At 43.4% G+C, this 14,333-nt stretch overlaps 1 protein-coding gene across 1 annotated transcript in view; it reads right to left on the reverse strand.

Moving 5' to 3' along the window:
* Window positions 1-6,164: 6,164 nt before the first annotated feature.
* tbc1d1 (TBC1 (tre-2/USP6, BUB2, cdc16) domain family, member 1) overlaps window positions 6,165-14,333 on the reverse strand; it is a 37,695-nt gene continuing 29,526 nt past the window's right edge. The window contains exons 16-22 of the mRNA XM_061094005.1: window positions 12,753-12,911; window positions 11,133-11,233; window positions 10,859-11,002; window positions 9,757-9,916; window positions 8,778-8,947; window positions 7,801-7,977; window positions 6,165-7,676 (exon numbers count right to left, since the gene is read on the reverse strand). Coding sequence (XP_060949988.1) covers window positions 7,386-7,676; window positions 7,801-7,977; window positions 8,778-8,947; window positions 9,757-9,916; window positions 10,859-11,002; window positions 11,133-11,233; window positions 12,753-12,911 — 1,202 coding nt within the window. The 3' untranslated portion in view covers window positions 6,165-7,385. The remainder of the gene's footprint in view (window positions 7,677-7,800; window positions 7,978-8,777; window positions 8,948-9,756; window positions 9,917-10,858; window positions 11,003-11,132; window positions 11,234-12,752; window positions 12,912-14,333) is intronic.

The following is a 14,333-nucleotide window of genomic DNA, read 5'->3' on the forward strand; positions in this document are numbered from 1 at the left end:
TTCGGAGTTTACCCGGACTTTGCCTTTCACACATGCACAACACAGCAGGGGGGGGTTCTCTGCACAGAGACGTTTTACAACAGCAACAAATCCTCGTTATTATTCAGGCGAGAGGTGGAGCAGTCTGGTGCAGCAGACAGAGGCAGGAAGTATTAGAATTCTTCACATTTTAAAAGTTTTCTGGCTGAATATTTTTTTACGAGTTCTAACTCTTTTTAACTGATCTACAGTTTGGTGATGATCTTGAATGTGCTGGGTCTGATGAGTTACATAGAGCAAGAACAGGCCTACAGGTGTGGGGAGGAGTTGGAATGAAAGCAGCACCGGTCTCCCTATTCTAAGTCACTGCATCATCTACTTAATTTCAAAGCTCAAAGCAAATCTACATCTGCATCAAACTATAATAGGTTCTTGCAGCACCATCCAATGTCCGAGTTTGATGGAACTCGTTCAGGTCATTTTTTATGTAATCCTTCTGACAAATAAACCACCAACAGACACGGGTGAACACATGGTGGAGGTAATAAATGCTTCACGTCCCGTGCGGCAGCAGAGATACGCTCCATCATAGGTTGAGAAAAAACGCTTTCTTGATCTAAATCAGTCGTTTGACATGAGTTGGTTTTGCTATGTAAACGTCCCTTCACTCCGATTCCTACTTTAAAGCCGAGGCCGATGTCAGAACCATGTGACTGAATGCAGCCGTCACAGGCACAGTGTCAACAGGCCCGTTGCAATCAGGAGCCGACTTTACAGCCTTCAGCACCCTGAGTGATCCTGGCACTTAAGGTGAAGTAGCTGCTTATCAAGATTGAGTGCGGCAGCGGCGCTTGATGAGCTGTTAGTGACACCGTTTGACCTTTTGTTCCGACCAGCGCACTTTCATCTCAGCACTGGATGTGATGTTATGTCTCTTTACACAGCAGCGTCATTAATGATTACATCCACTCAATGACTATATACGTCAAATAAAAGAGTGAGGTCGATTTTGGTTGGACTAGAGGTGACCTGACACAGCCCCATTATTATCATTATTTTAATATTTAACCTGCAGAGTGGTGTTGCTCTATAGATTTCCCCCGTTCGGTCCAACGCTGAGGTCCAGTCTGGAATAAACCAAATTAACCCCCTGTCTTTACCAATAGCGCCACCAACAGGCATCATCTGGTGAAATATCTTAAAAACCACGGGATGGATCAGCTCTTTGTTCGACATTTTATTGTGTCTTTACGGTAGTAAAAGCTACTGTAAGCTACTGTAATTACCAGTTTACAGTATGACAGCTTTACTGCAACTGTGGTTTATAGTATAATACAAAAGTTGGGTTTTACAGCATAACATTATAACCCTGGTAATGTAAAAATGTCATAAAGGTTAAATTAGTCGAAGAAAAGTCAAGAAAAGAAGAAGTTGCCAGAGATATTATGATCTGGAGAATATTTACATATAAGTTCAAGTAAAGTGAGATTCATTAGCCTGACCTTGTCATACTCATGATTCTAGTCAGAATATGAGTCTGAGACCGCTCCATTGGGCTGTGATTATGGGGCGTGTTTCAACCGAACCAGGAAAAAAAATGCCTCTTCGCTCAATTGGATAGACCGATAACCAATCAGAGCAATGTAATATGTGACGTATGTTAAATAGGCGACCATCGGGGCCAGCTGATAAATTAAACTTTTTCTGAATCCCGTAGGAAGGACGGCAAAAACATCTTTTCGATCTACAAATGCCTTGATCGCGTTCCTCTGTTCCTCTTTCAAAATGAATGCGCTATCCATGTCTTCTAAAACAGACTCAATGGCATCATCGACACATCTCAGCTCTCCAGCGGCAGGCATGTTTGTGGAAAACAAAGTCAACCCAAGCGCTGTTTGATGACGTAGTTGATGACGTAACTGTTGATCATCTGTCCATCATCGTATAAAGGCCGCCCTGACAATGTGATTGGTCCGAACAGCTTCTGTTCTGAGATAATTTCTCGCCAACGGAGCGACTCCAGACCGAACTTCCCGACCAAAAAATGTTGTGGGCGGGGCTAAGTTCGTCTGGAACCCAGGCTAGAGATTCATGGTTCCCAGAGGATGAATCCTAATGACTTTGGTCATCACCTTGCTTTGTTTCTAACGCCACCATCAGGTTTATGTTTGTAGTTTTGAGTTAAACGTCAAAACAGCAACTGAATGTACTGGCACCAAGGGGAGCTCCTCGTCCCTCACACCCCAGCTCATCCTCTACGATCTGCTGACCAGCTGTTGTTCTCAGTAAAAGAAGATTGCTGTAAGATCTGTTGACACTCCACCCTGCCATTAGTGCCTCTTGAAAGGTACTAAATGAATTCACACAGCACACAGTGACTCAGCTGGTCTCCATGGTGCCTAGGTAGAAGGCGCACATGATGGTCCTCTTGCTCACTTCAGCTAACGGAGGAAGTAGAGACGCTGCCCAGCTGAGTTGAGTTCGGCCCTTCCTGTGGTCGATAATAATCTCTTTTGTTTTTCCTACATTCAGGGAGAGATTGTTATCCTTGCCCCACGTGGCCAGCTGGCTTAACTCACTCCAAGTGGTTGGTGCTGTAGGTTGGTGCACAGGCGTGGGTCAGCAGGGTGAACGGCAGGGGACTGAGCACGCAGCCCTGTGGGGGGGGGGCCCTGTGCTCAGCGTGATGGAGCCTGATGTCTTATTGCAGATCCTCACAGACTGTGGTCTCTTGGATAGGAAGTCCAGCAGCCAGTTGCAGAGTGAGAGGCCCAGTTGGTCCGGTTTCCCAGTCAGCTGCTGAAGGAGGATGGTGTTTTAATGCTGAACTGAAGTCTATGAACAGCTTCATCACATATGAGTCTTTTTTGTCAGGGTGGGTGAAGGCAACATGAAGGGCAGATGAGATTTCATCATCAGTCGACCTGTTGGCCATATGCAAACTGAAGTGGTCCGGCCTGTGAGGCAGTTTCCTCCCTCCCAAATATCTTTCTAAATATCTATTCACATTTCTCATCCGTGAAGGCAAAGCAATTTAATCCAGCGCTCTAGAGAAATGATATCTACCATGAATCCATGCATAAACGCATCATTTTGCATATATGCATCTGTGGTTTTCTGTGCCTCTTTACATCACTGCAGTTCTTTATTGCCCAAGCCACCACCCACATGGATGGCGAGGAATCGGACCTATAACTTCTGATATCACACTCACAAGCTCCTGCACGGAAAATCCCTCTCAGGCTCCCTCACAGTGTGCAGAGGTCAGGCTTGGAGGAAGGATACATGCATGTGGTGGAGCTGGGCAGGGCAGGGCAGGGCAGGGCTGAGGTGGAGTGTGGAGTGAGGAAGGGTCAACACATGCCAAGTCAAATAAAACAAAACGGCACAACCCCTGGCAGTGTGCTCCGCCTGGCAGAAAAAGAGAGACAGACACACACACACACACCCTGTTTACACACTACACAGGCTGCACTCTAAACTGAGGAGGGTGTTCCTTCTACCTTCTCCATTTACTCAACCAGAGAAGACACACACAAAAAATTCTCCATGCAAGAAGCTACGGGATGTTTGTGCCCTTTTCACCCTGTTACAGCAGGAGCTCTGACACGGCAGGTGCACACACAAAAAACACCACGTCAGATCCTAGAGCTGTTGCAACACTGTGTGATCACCGAGGCCCTGGCACACACTCACACAGGAGAGAGGCAGGGCTGCTCGGTCAGGGGTTATGAAGCTGAAAGAAAATCCAGGAGCTCATCAGAGATTAGCTGCTTCAGGCCTCTGTGAGGGCATTTATGGTCCGTCTGCAGGGCGCGGCCTCACGCCGAGCAGTCATGCAGTTTACCTGCTGATCAGTCTCATTAGGCCGGGGAGGTGGCTCCAGCTCCTGGTTATTATGTAAAGAACCTGACTCCCTTTGTTGCTGCTTGATGGAAATCTCCATTCAGCTCAGTGTCTGGTTTGGATTAAGACGGCGGCTGTGTGTCGTAGAAACGGAGGGATCAGCGTCAGAGCTCGCTGACAGAATTAATTACAGTCTTAACGGCAATAACAATGCGATTCTTTTGTTGGGGAAAGTCTTTTGTATCCTACGTCTAAGGTCATTTAGAGAGCAGCATCTCTGGAGCGGGTGCAGAGCATCAGGTAAAGTAGGAAGAGAGAGAGGAGACGAGTGAACGACCCATGACAAAAAGATTACATCCAACATAAGAAATCACAAAATAAATCACGATAAGCCGACCAACCAAGACATGACCCTCCTGGAAAGAAACAAAGTAAAAGCAAATGCTGCATATGCTTTTATAGATATGTTTATGTCTAAATAAATGCTACCTTGTATAAATAATATTAGAAAAAGTGAGTAAATAAGAAGCAAATAGTGAGTAAATATATATTGTTTTTTTTTTTTATTATTATGGTTTTTCTTATGTGTGGTGTATTTATTGTGTTTTTATGTTTCTATGTTCATTGTATGCACCAATAACCAGATCAAATTCCAGGTAGGTGTTAACCTACTTGGCAATAAATACCTTCTGATTCTGATTCTGATTCAACTGTTTTTCTTTCTTTAGTGTGATGGATTTGAACGCATCACAACATGAACGATTTCTCATGAGACATGTATTTTATGTTATATTAAATGTTCATACATTTAAGGTTTGCATGTCTAGCCTGTCAGCAAACAGTTGTTCATTTCTTTACACATCCAACACTTACACATTGACTTTAGGTCCTGTAACTGGCCTCCTGATGGATGTATATTCAATATTAACTCCTTTTAACACCGTTTTTGTTCTTAACCTCACCGCTGATCACTGATGTCGTGTGGCTGCTGATTGCTGGTGAGCAGGTGGAGTACAGCTCTGAAATCTACTGCTGAATGTGTGAAAACAACCCTCATCATGAGAGAGGTGCAGGATGTAAGACCACAACCAGACAGGTGCTAAGAGAGTGCATACCTACACCGAGGCTAACGCCCTTTCCAGCCACGTTAAAGAAAAACACAAAACATCCTGGATCCGCCCATTTACCCGGATCTGCTGTTAAATTTAATGAGTTTGTTCTTGAGTCGTGCCCCCAGTAAGAATGTTATAGAAATGGTGTCAGTAGTTTAATCCTACAGACAGCAGTGAAAACATGGCCTCCTTGCGAAGGTAAAAATGGGCTAAAAGAAGTGAACTGGCTTACAGACACTAAGGTCAGGTGATAATTGGAGCGTCTCCTTTCAGATGAAATATATAAATCTGTCAGCATAAATAGAATGATGACTGTACTTAATATAGAAATAGAGGCAGCAAGGGTCTTGCCTAAGGGCACTTCAGCAGGGTGGAAGCTGGGTAGCTTCGCCCCCCCGGTGCTCTTGTTCAGCAGAAAGGTGTAAATGTAGCTTTTATGAATCTTGTCATCTCTGTGTTTTATTTACAAATATTTACTGAACGTCAAAAGCTGCTGGATTAACCACAATTTGAGCAAAGTGCACCTACTAATCTTTTCCAAGAAAATGTAAAGAGTATTTTGATGCAGAGGCGCACACAACCAGGTGTAATGACTTGATGATAGTCATTTGTGTAGCTTATGATAACTTGCACAAAAAGGCAGCTCCAGCCTGAGCAGCTGGTTGATGAATGGGTGCACTGAGATCTCAGAGAACAGGTTGAGGAATGGGAGGAGAAAAGATTTCTCTGGGAGCTGTGTAATTGTATCCTCCTGTTACTTTGAGGAAATTCATTCTTGAACAAAACAAAAGAAAATCACATAGTACAACCAGGGCACTTGGCAGGTAAGGCCAACATGTGCAAGGAAACTGAGATGCTTATACACAAATTAGTTTTTTAAAATGACAGGAAACTAAAACTTCTTGTGTTATTGTGTACCTATTTGATTTTGTCGGTTCTGCTGTTGCAGCTCTGTCTGTTGCGTACTCATGCACGTAACAGCCAGGACTTGCCCCAACACGCTTATTCTTCAACCTCAGAAGTTCTTGGAAACAAATACATGTCTGTGTTTTAAATACTGTGTACAGTATATTTCCATATACCTGAAACCGTATATCAAGCCCGAAGCGTTCAAAGTGAGTGGCATGTTTAGACAGGCGGTTGTACAGTCTACACCAGTTTGTACAGTCTGACACATGTGAGTTCATAAGGTTTGGACGCATAGAAATAACAAGAGGAAGCTTCAGATGTGCTGAAAGGATATGAAAAGTATTTTAAAGTACATTATGACAAAAGTAATAATCAATAAAACAACAAAATACATGTGCAAGGAGCGTCAGGAGTAAGAGCGAAACATCTTTACAGTGTGAATCAACACATTTGTTGATCGGTGAAGTGCACGAGCACGCGGACGCACATTGAGACGTTCACATGGGAACACGCCAAGCGGCAGCTCGGGCTGAATGAATGAATTCAGTGTGTTGGATACAGTAAAAGGATTTACAGCTGACAGACTGTCTCAGCAGCAGAGGTCTCCAGTTTGAAGTTTCGGACATTAGTTTGTCTCCCAGCGATAAATCAATCACAAAAAAAAGGTCTGTTTTTCCCCTCACTAGAAAAGTACAACTACTGTTTTATTAAAGTTTTCTGCTGAAACTGCATCTATTCACCTTCCTACACAAACGTGTTCAAGGGTGATAACAGGATGTGAAATGAACTGGAGTCACGGAGTTACTCTTCCTGAAAGCTACTGAAACGAAAGGAAATTTAAAACCAAACTGTGGAAGAGTCTGACCTCTGAATACGAGCACCACTGTCCAAGATCATTTAAATGAAGTCCTACTCAAACTTTCTAACGGAAAATAACTATTTGTCGTGAAGTTTATCTCCTCACCCGTCCCTTCATTTCACTTTCTCCACTTTTCTAAGAACATTTCGTCTTTATATTTGAGGAAGGTGAACAATAACATGTTGTTCTAGGATAACATCAGAGTATCTTTGTTTGAGCGTGTTTTACATAAATAGTCTTTGGCTACTTTCTACACTATGCAGTTAAACAAAGGCATAAAATACATTCAGAGACACAAATGTACAAGAACAGGTGCAGAAGTAACTGTATTGTGTTTTGCAGCAAGTGAGACAGTGCTATCTTTGGGGATTGTTGGTCAAATCTCTCTTGTTCGTTTCTATTTGTTAGAGAGTTGGAAGAGGCCGTCTGTGGAGTTCTGGGATAATACTTAAGGGTCATACTCTATTATCTTTCTTTAGATTATGCAAACTTTTTGTTCTTTCGCCGTTCTTCTCTTGCTTCATCTGTCTCTCCTCATTTTACTTAAAACATTCTGGAGCCTGGAGGAGGACAGAGGTACAGCTCATCTCAACGTCTCCCTCGACCTCCTCTTCCTGTTTCCTCCACAGCCAGCCCCTCCTCTCATTGACCTCACTATTTGGACATTCTATCATTTGCAGTCATGAACTCTCTGGAAGAGCCAACAGGTGGAGAAGTGATTCCACAGTCATGTTGGTCGTTGCTGCTGCTGCTGCTGAGGCTGTGTGTCTTTCAGCAGCTGGGGGGGGTGCCTGTCCATCAAGGGAGCTTTGTATGCCGAGGCTGCTGAGGAGGTCCTGGAGCTGCGTGACCGTGCTCAGCAGCTGCTTCTTCTCCTCCTCCAGTGCAGAGACTTGCTCCGTCAGTCGACCCTCCGACTGGACACACTCCTCCACTCGGCTCTCGAGGCTGCGTACGTGAGCATGAGACACCTGGTGGAAGACGACCGAGCGACGGGTAAAAATGGAGTCCAGAACTTGTGTTCATGCATGATGCGTGTGTGTATGCGTGTGTGTGTGTGTGTGTGTGTGTGTGTGTGTGTCAGTGTGTGTATACCTGCAGCTCCTCCAGCAGGTCAAGGTTCTGCTGTCGGAGGCTCTGATTGGTCCTCTCCAGCTGTGCAGCTCGCTGGTGCTGGTTGAGAGTCGGGGGCGTGTCCAGCAGCTCATCCTGCAGGACGTGGTACTCCACCTCGTAGGCCTGGAGCTGCTTCGACACGTCCATCTCACAAACCTGACAGACACACACACACACACACACAATGTTAATACAGAGACTGTGTCAATAATGTAATTCACAAATACACACAAGCAAAAACCTTCTTTGCTATCGAGTCCACAAGAATGGGACGTACGGAAAACCTGAACACCTAATTTCGCCAGCGCTGAATCATGAAGACTACGACCGAAAGGTCAAATGAAACTGGATTTTCCTTCTGTAGTCCTGTACCTACATGCTGCATATTTCGACATCATTAAAAACATACAATGGCGAGATGTTCTCTATACAAGGCTCCGAACACCCGTTTTTCTGTGGCGCGGCCGCGAGTCACATGTTAACGTACAGACATGTCTCAACACCCTTCTGCTATCGCATGCAAATTATAAGGTGAACGCATACTTCCTTAACTATAGCGTAGCATGATAACATCTCAGTGTACGTGTTTGATGCAACAGACGTGAGCTCTGCCCACCTCCAGACGACTGATGTTCAACATTATCACACATGTTAATGCTGAATGGTGTTATCTTGACCTCAGTTTATATTGGCTCGCCTCATAAATCAACCTGATACATAGAATTCTGATGCTGGTTTACTGGAACCGCTCAACACGTGAGCCTGCTGTTGTTGACGTTCAGTAGTTTTCCTGTAATAAGCAGGAGGTGCGGCTCACACTGTTTAGCCTCGTCACTCAAGGAGAATACCATTCTCCATTTTCTTGTTTACTACGAACTGGCAGAGACAAATGAGTCATTATGTTTTGCGTTGTGTTGCAGTCAGGAGTCAGTTAGACATTTGTCTCCTTTTCTAACCTGGTTGATGGTTTTCTCCATCTGCACCAGGCCCAGGTTGGGCAGCGTGGTCTTGATGAAGTCCACAATGGACTCCAGGCTGTCGTGCTGAAGGATCAGAGGTTTGTGGCTCCTCAGCAGACTCATGGCCACCTTGAAGATGACCTCTGACCCCTGCAGGAATAACATGTCTGACAAGGAGGAGTTTGAAAAAATAACAATGAAACAGAGACAATAGGAATGGTGGTGACATGACATCTTTTTAAATGACGCAAGGTAAAATGAATATATGACAGGTGTTGAATGGTGACTTAAAGGGCTTTTCAAATGATAGATGGTTTGACGTCAATAAAAAGGTTTGAGTAAATACAAGTCAGGCTGAGCGTGGAGTGTCAGAATAGGTGTGTGTGCTTTGAACGCATCAGGGTGGAGCACCACTGCATTAGATCATACAACAGATAAAGGAATGGGAGTGGAGGCCCACACGTGATATCAATAACTTCAGAGTGATATAATGATGATGCCCTCGAAAACATACACACACGCACGCACTCACACGCTGTTATGCTAAGATGAACACAAGGAGCCACCGAGTCTGGTTCGGTGACTGAGCCCTGTCTCAGACATTTGCCATGAAAACAACAGTAAGGAGGAAATGAGGGAGAGAAACACTTCGGTAAAGAGCACAAAGAGGAGTGACTAACAAAGACTTATATGCAGATGTGTCTGGAATGTGCACGACTCACCATTACTGACCTTATTTCCTAGAAACTGAACGGTTTTGATCATTATCATAGAGCTTCAGTTTATACTTTTAGAAAATAAAATTCCACTCACGTTTTCACTGGCAAATTTACTAGTCTTTTAGGTGCATTTAACTTTCTACAACTTCTGCTTGGTTCGGTTTTACCATGTGCATTTCCTAATTTTGTGTGTGACTTGCTAGAACTAGAGTAATTTCTCTGAGTGAAGATACAGAGATACACGGACCAGTGCTTACCAAAGACTCTGGCCACAAAGCCGAGGGGGAAATGCGAGGCGAAGGCCGTGAGGAACCAGGGGGTGGCGTATAAGCTGGGCCCGATTTCTTGCTGCTCCAGGTGGCTGTAGAGATCCCTGTGGTAGTCATGGAGCAGCCGCGACAACTGGTACATCTGAATCTGATATCAACAGATTGAATTTGTTTTACTGGTCTGACTGGAAGGATGTGGTCAAGTGTATGGAGCTTTTGCTTTAACTGTTTTTCTGCATGGTTTAAATGTTAGTGGCTAACCAGATCCCATTAGGAGACCACAGGAACCGTTAATGGACTGCTTTTGTTTACTTGATGCTGGTGTAGAATAAAGTCAACATCAAGAATCTTTAAAGAAAACTTATATTCCCTGTCTTTGGGTCACACGTGTCTAGTGAAGCCTTTTCTACTGCAAACCTTCTCCTGAGTACCAAAAAGTTCCTGTTCCCCAGGGAAAATTAGCAATGTGGAAATGTGCCTTTTCACAGCAAGTAAAAAAGCAAGTTATACCGGCTGCTATGACAACTTAATTTCCCTTCGGGGATGAATAAAGTACTCTATCTATCTATCTATCTATCTAAAAGAACAATTAGACAACTTTGACATTAAACATTCCTCCCATCGCACATGCTATTTCACACATTGAATGAAAGACATCAAGGTATAGAATTCAAGCACGATACTGCTTATCACCTTCTAGAGTTGCAGTATTTCTGCAAAAAAATGAAATCCAGCTCTCAACTATAAATCAAAACTTATGCTGTAGGTATCAATAACAAGGCTCCTGGGTTAACCCCCTCATACCAGGTAAAAATGTGGCTGAATTCTCATGCAAACAAAGCATCAGAAACCACATCTCAATGCCACCGATGGTGCGGCACCTTTTAATTCACTTTAAGTCACTTAGTATAAACATGAGGTGTAAGCTGATCACTGAGATCCTGAAAACTTAAAGGAGGGACTGAGATGCATCGCATTTCACATAGATGATGTGAGATGAATGCACTGATTGATGAATGGACATATAAAAAGATTGTGTGTCTGTGTGTGTGTGTGTGTGTGTGTGTGGGGGGGGGGGAACTAATCTTACCTGCAGGATAATCATGTCAGGCCTGTACTGTTTACGAAGACCGACATCATACATCAGAAATTTGAGCATGTTGAAGGCGTCCTCCTCCTCCAAGTGTAACAGCAGGACTCCAGCTATGAAGGACAGGCCCTGGCAGTAGCCCACCTACAACAACAACAACAATAACAAACTTGACATCCGGACACAGGGAGGGAGGCAAAAAAACTTAAGCCTGAAAGACAGTTGAGAGTTTAGTCAATCAAAAGATGGAGAGAAGAAAAGCAAGAAATGATACCTCAGGGTCCAGCAGTGAGTAAGCTTTCAGAATGTTGTACAGAGACAGCTGTCCTGCCCCCAGCTGGGCTTGGAAATATGGATGAGTGGGAAAAGTGCGACCTAGGACAAAAGAAGAGAGCGAGACTTTATGTACATTGCAAAACATCTACACTATTTATAGTCAGTATGAAACACTATGCCACACAAGCATCTATTGGATGGCTGAGATCAACCTGATATACATCTAAAAGCACAATAACAGCTTTTATACATCCGATTTACTTTTATTGCACCTGACATACTGCCTGAAAGAATCTGAGTGAACTACAATAAGAGGCCAACGCCTTTGGGTGTGTAGATGTGTTGGAAAGCATAAGGTCTGCCGAACTATGCCTGGGGACCCTAGACTTCACACTTTGCCGTTGGTGTCGGGAAAGGAGCATGTGGCAACCTGATCTAGGCGGCGATGCTTCCAAACATGTTCCACCAAAACGCACACACAAGAATGCAGCTTTAAACAAAGACCTCATACCCTCCTGCTTCAGAAGCTTAACATGTAAAAGCACATGCTACATCGACCTTTCAGAAATGACAACATAATGAGGGCCTGGTATCGGTAAAAGAACATTCTTTACATTGACAGGCTGGTCATAGGCAGATGTGTATGTGCTTGTGGCCTCCTGAATGAGGTTCTTGACTCACAGCGTGTGACAGTCCAGCTTTGGAAAAGACAATGACAAACATGTGAGTTGAGGGGAGGCACTTCATGTTTGTGTACATAATGGCACAACACCCTCCCTCGCCTGAGGGAAAGTACCTGTGAGTGCGTACTACTAGTGTGAGTGCTGAATGTTAGGTGTGGGAGTAGTGACCTCAACAAGCCTTAATTCTAAACCTCCTTCCTCTTGCCTCACTTACAGTATATCAATTCATGACAAACGTCTTCTACCCACAAAGTATCATGAACGCGGAGTGTTCTCCTCCTTAAGAATGTAACACCTTGTCAGCACACATCACCTTACACGCCGTTAGCTGGCCCCACCCACTTTAATGTGGCATGAACATGATCATGATAGGCAGATGAAAGACACAAGGTCAAAAACAAAAACACAGGAGGTTAAGCACTACAAGGATTAATGTGCGGGTGGATGTGTATATATGTGTTTGCGGGTGTTAAATGGGTGGGGTGTAGGAACTGTGTGTGTGTGAGTGTGTGTGTGAGAGAGTGATTGGGGTAGAGGTGTTTGGGAGCATTTGTGAAAGTGTTAGAATGAGGTTCAAACTTTGTAAAGTACTCTGCAGACTTTCTGCCATTTTCACTTCATAAAACTTAAAGATTTTAAATGCATATTGGTCACAGAATCAATTATAGTACAGTATACAGCTTTTTAAAAGATCAAACCTGTCTGTAAAGCTTGATTACGTTATGTGTGTGCATTAGTTATGATGCACACACACACACAGAGAGATGACAGCGATATTAGTAAGTTTATGCAGCGGGTATTCTTTCTCTTTCCTTTCCATATGTCAGGTTACCAGGTTAACTCAAAATGAAGCATTTGAAAATGGGTGTAAGTGGACAAATATTGTCTTTGTGTGCATGTGTGTGTGCATGTGTGTGTGCATCTGCAAGCATTACCCAGGTCTATGAGGATGGCGTGTTGCTGCGACGTGAGCTGTTTCAGCAGCTCTTTGTATGGAGTGTTGTTGGCGGGGGGTCGGGAGGGCACCGTCTGCCTGAGCAGATACTGCTCGGACAGAAGCTTCCAGATCTCGCCTCGATGCATCCTCGGGACTCCTGCCGGAAATGACAAGGATGAGGGAGGGTTGAGTGGAGTCGGGCGAGGACGTGCAAAGGTTGTAAATCATTTTTTAGTGTCGTATCTGTCCTAAAAAACTGGTTTCTTTTATATTTGAGTTTCTGAAAAACGTGTCTGTGTTCTGCAAATTATACGGTAATGTGTTGTCAAACCATAAAAAGGTGAAGTTGCTATGCTGTAAAAATGTCTCATGTCAGCCCAGTAATTAGTTTGACTGAGTGGCAGACAACAGTTTGAAAATGTAAATGTTTCTACATTGAACAGTGAGGGGAGCCATTGTTGTACAACATTTTCTCTTTTGCATGGAGATTCATTTTTAAACTTGGATTATATGATAAGTGGATCGGGTAAATAAGCAAATCAGAACCTTGACTTTACAATATTTACAACAAACATTTTCAATTTTGGGTTATGCCATATTATAATCCCATGGACTCTGATATGTGCACTGCTTGGTGGTTTGGTGGAGAATTGTTACGCATTTATTAGATTAAATTATATTCAAATTATTTTAATAAATAGCTGAGAAACACATTTTGTACTTTTAATATGTCTTGGTAAGTTTCACTGAGAGCAAGCTCTATTTCGGTGACACCCTGTTCACACTCCACACTCATATGCACATTCACACCTGGATTCCACCGAATGAGACCACAATCAAATCAGCAGTTGGAGGTTAAATCTAGTTCAACATTTTGAGAAATGAACTTAATTGCTTTTGAGTGATGTTTCAGATAAGAAAAGTGATACTGTGGCCTGTAGCCAATTAGCTTAGCTTTGCATAAAGACGAGAAATGGCGTAACTACTAGGACTGTCCGCTAAATAGTCGACTACACTAAACCAAAAGGTAAGGTTTGTTGTTGTGGAGCCATTTTCAGTCATGTGATAAGATAAGCAGCTGTGGTGTAGCCTGTAGCCTTATGTGTAAGACAGACCTGGGAGTGATATTTATCTTCTCATCTGACTCTCCACCAGAAGGCAGATAAGCTAGTTCACACAATTTCTAACTCTTACTTTAATGGCCTTGGTCAAGAGCACCTTAGTCATTTTAATGAGAGCGGGTCATAAAATAATTAGTATTTTAATTAACTTGCTAATACTAATTTCATCAGGATTGGGCCTTTAAAATAGAGAGCCTGATTACAACCATCAATCTGTCAACATGTACAGATCAAACTTGAGACGGTGACTTCTCCTGTCCTATCAGATGATGCGGTCAGAATTTAAAATTTATGCCATCAGCTTGAGTCATAAGACGTTTGGAAAAACGGGCCAAATCGAGGCTGTTAATAAGGAGAAAGGTTACAGAACATTTTCAGTTTTGGAGCTTGATACTTTACACTCTGGTCAATACTTGAAAATTACCTGGTGATTTTGAAAAAGAACAGACATTTACAAG

Source organism: Limanda limanda, chromosome 2 (assembly GCF_963576545.1).
Source record: "Limanda limanda chromosome 2, fLimLim1.1, whole genome shotgun sequence".
NCBI lineage: Eukaryota > Metazoa > Chordata > Actinopteri > Pleuronectiformes > Pleuronectidae > Limanda > Limanda limanda.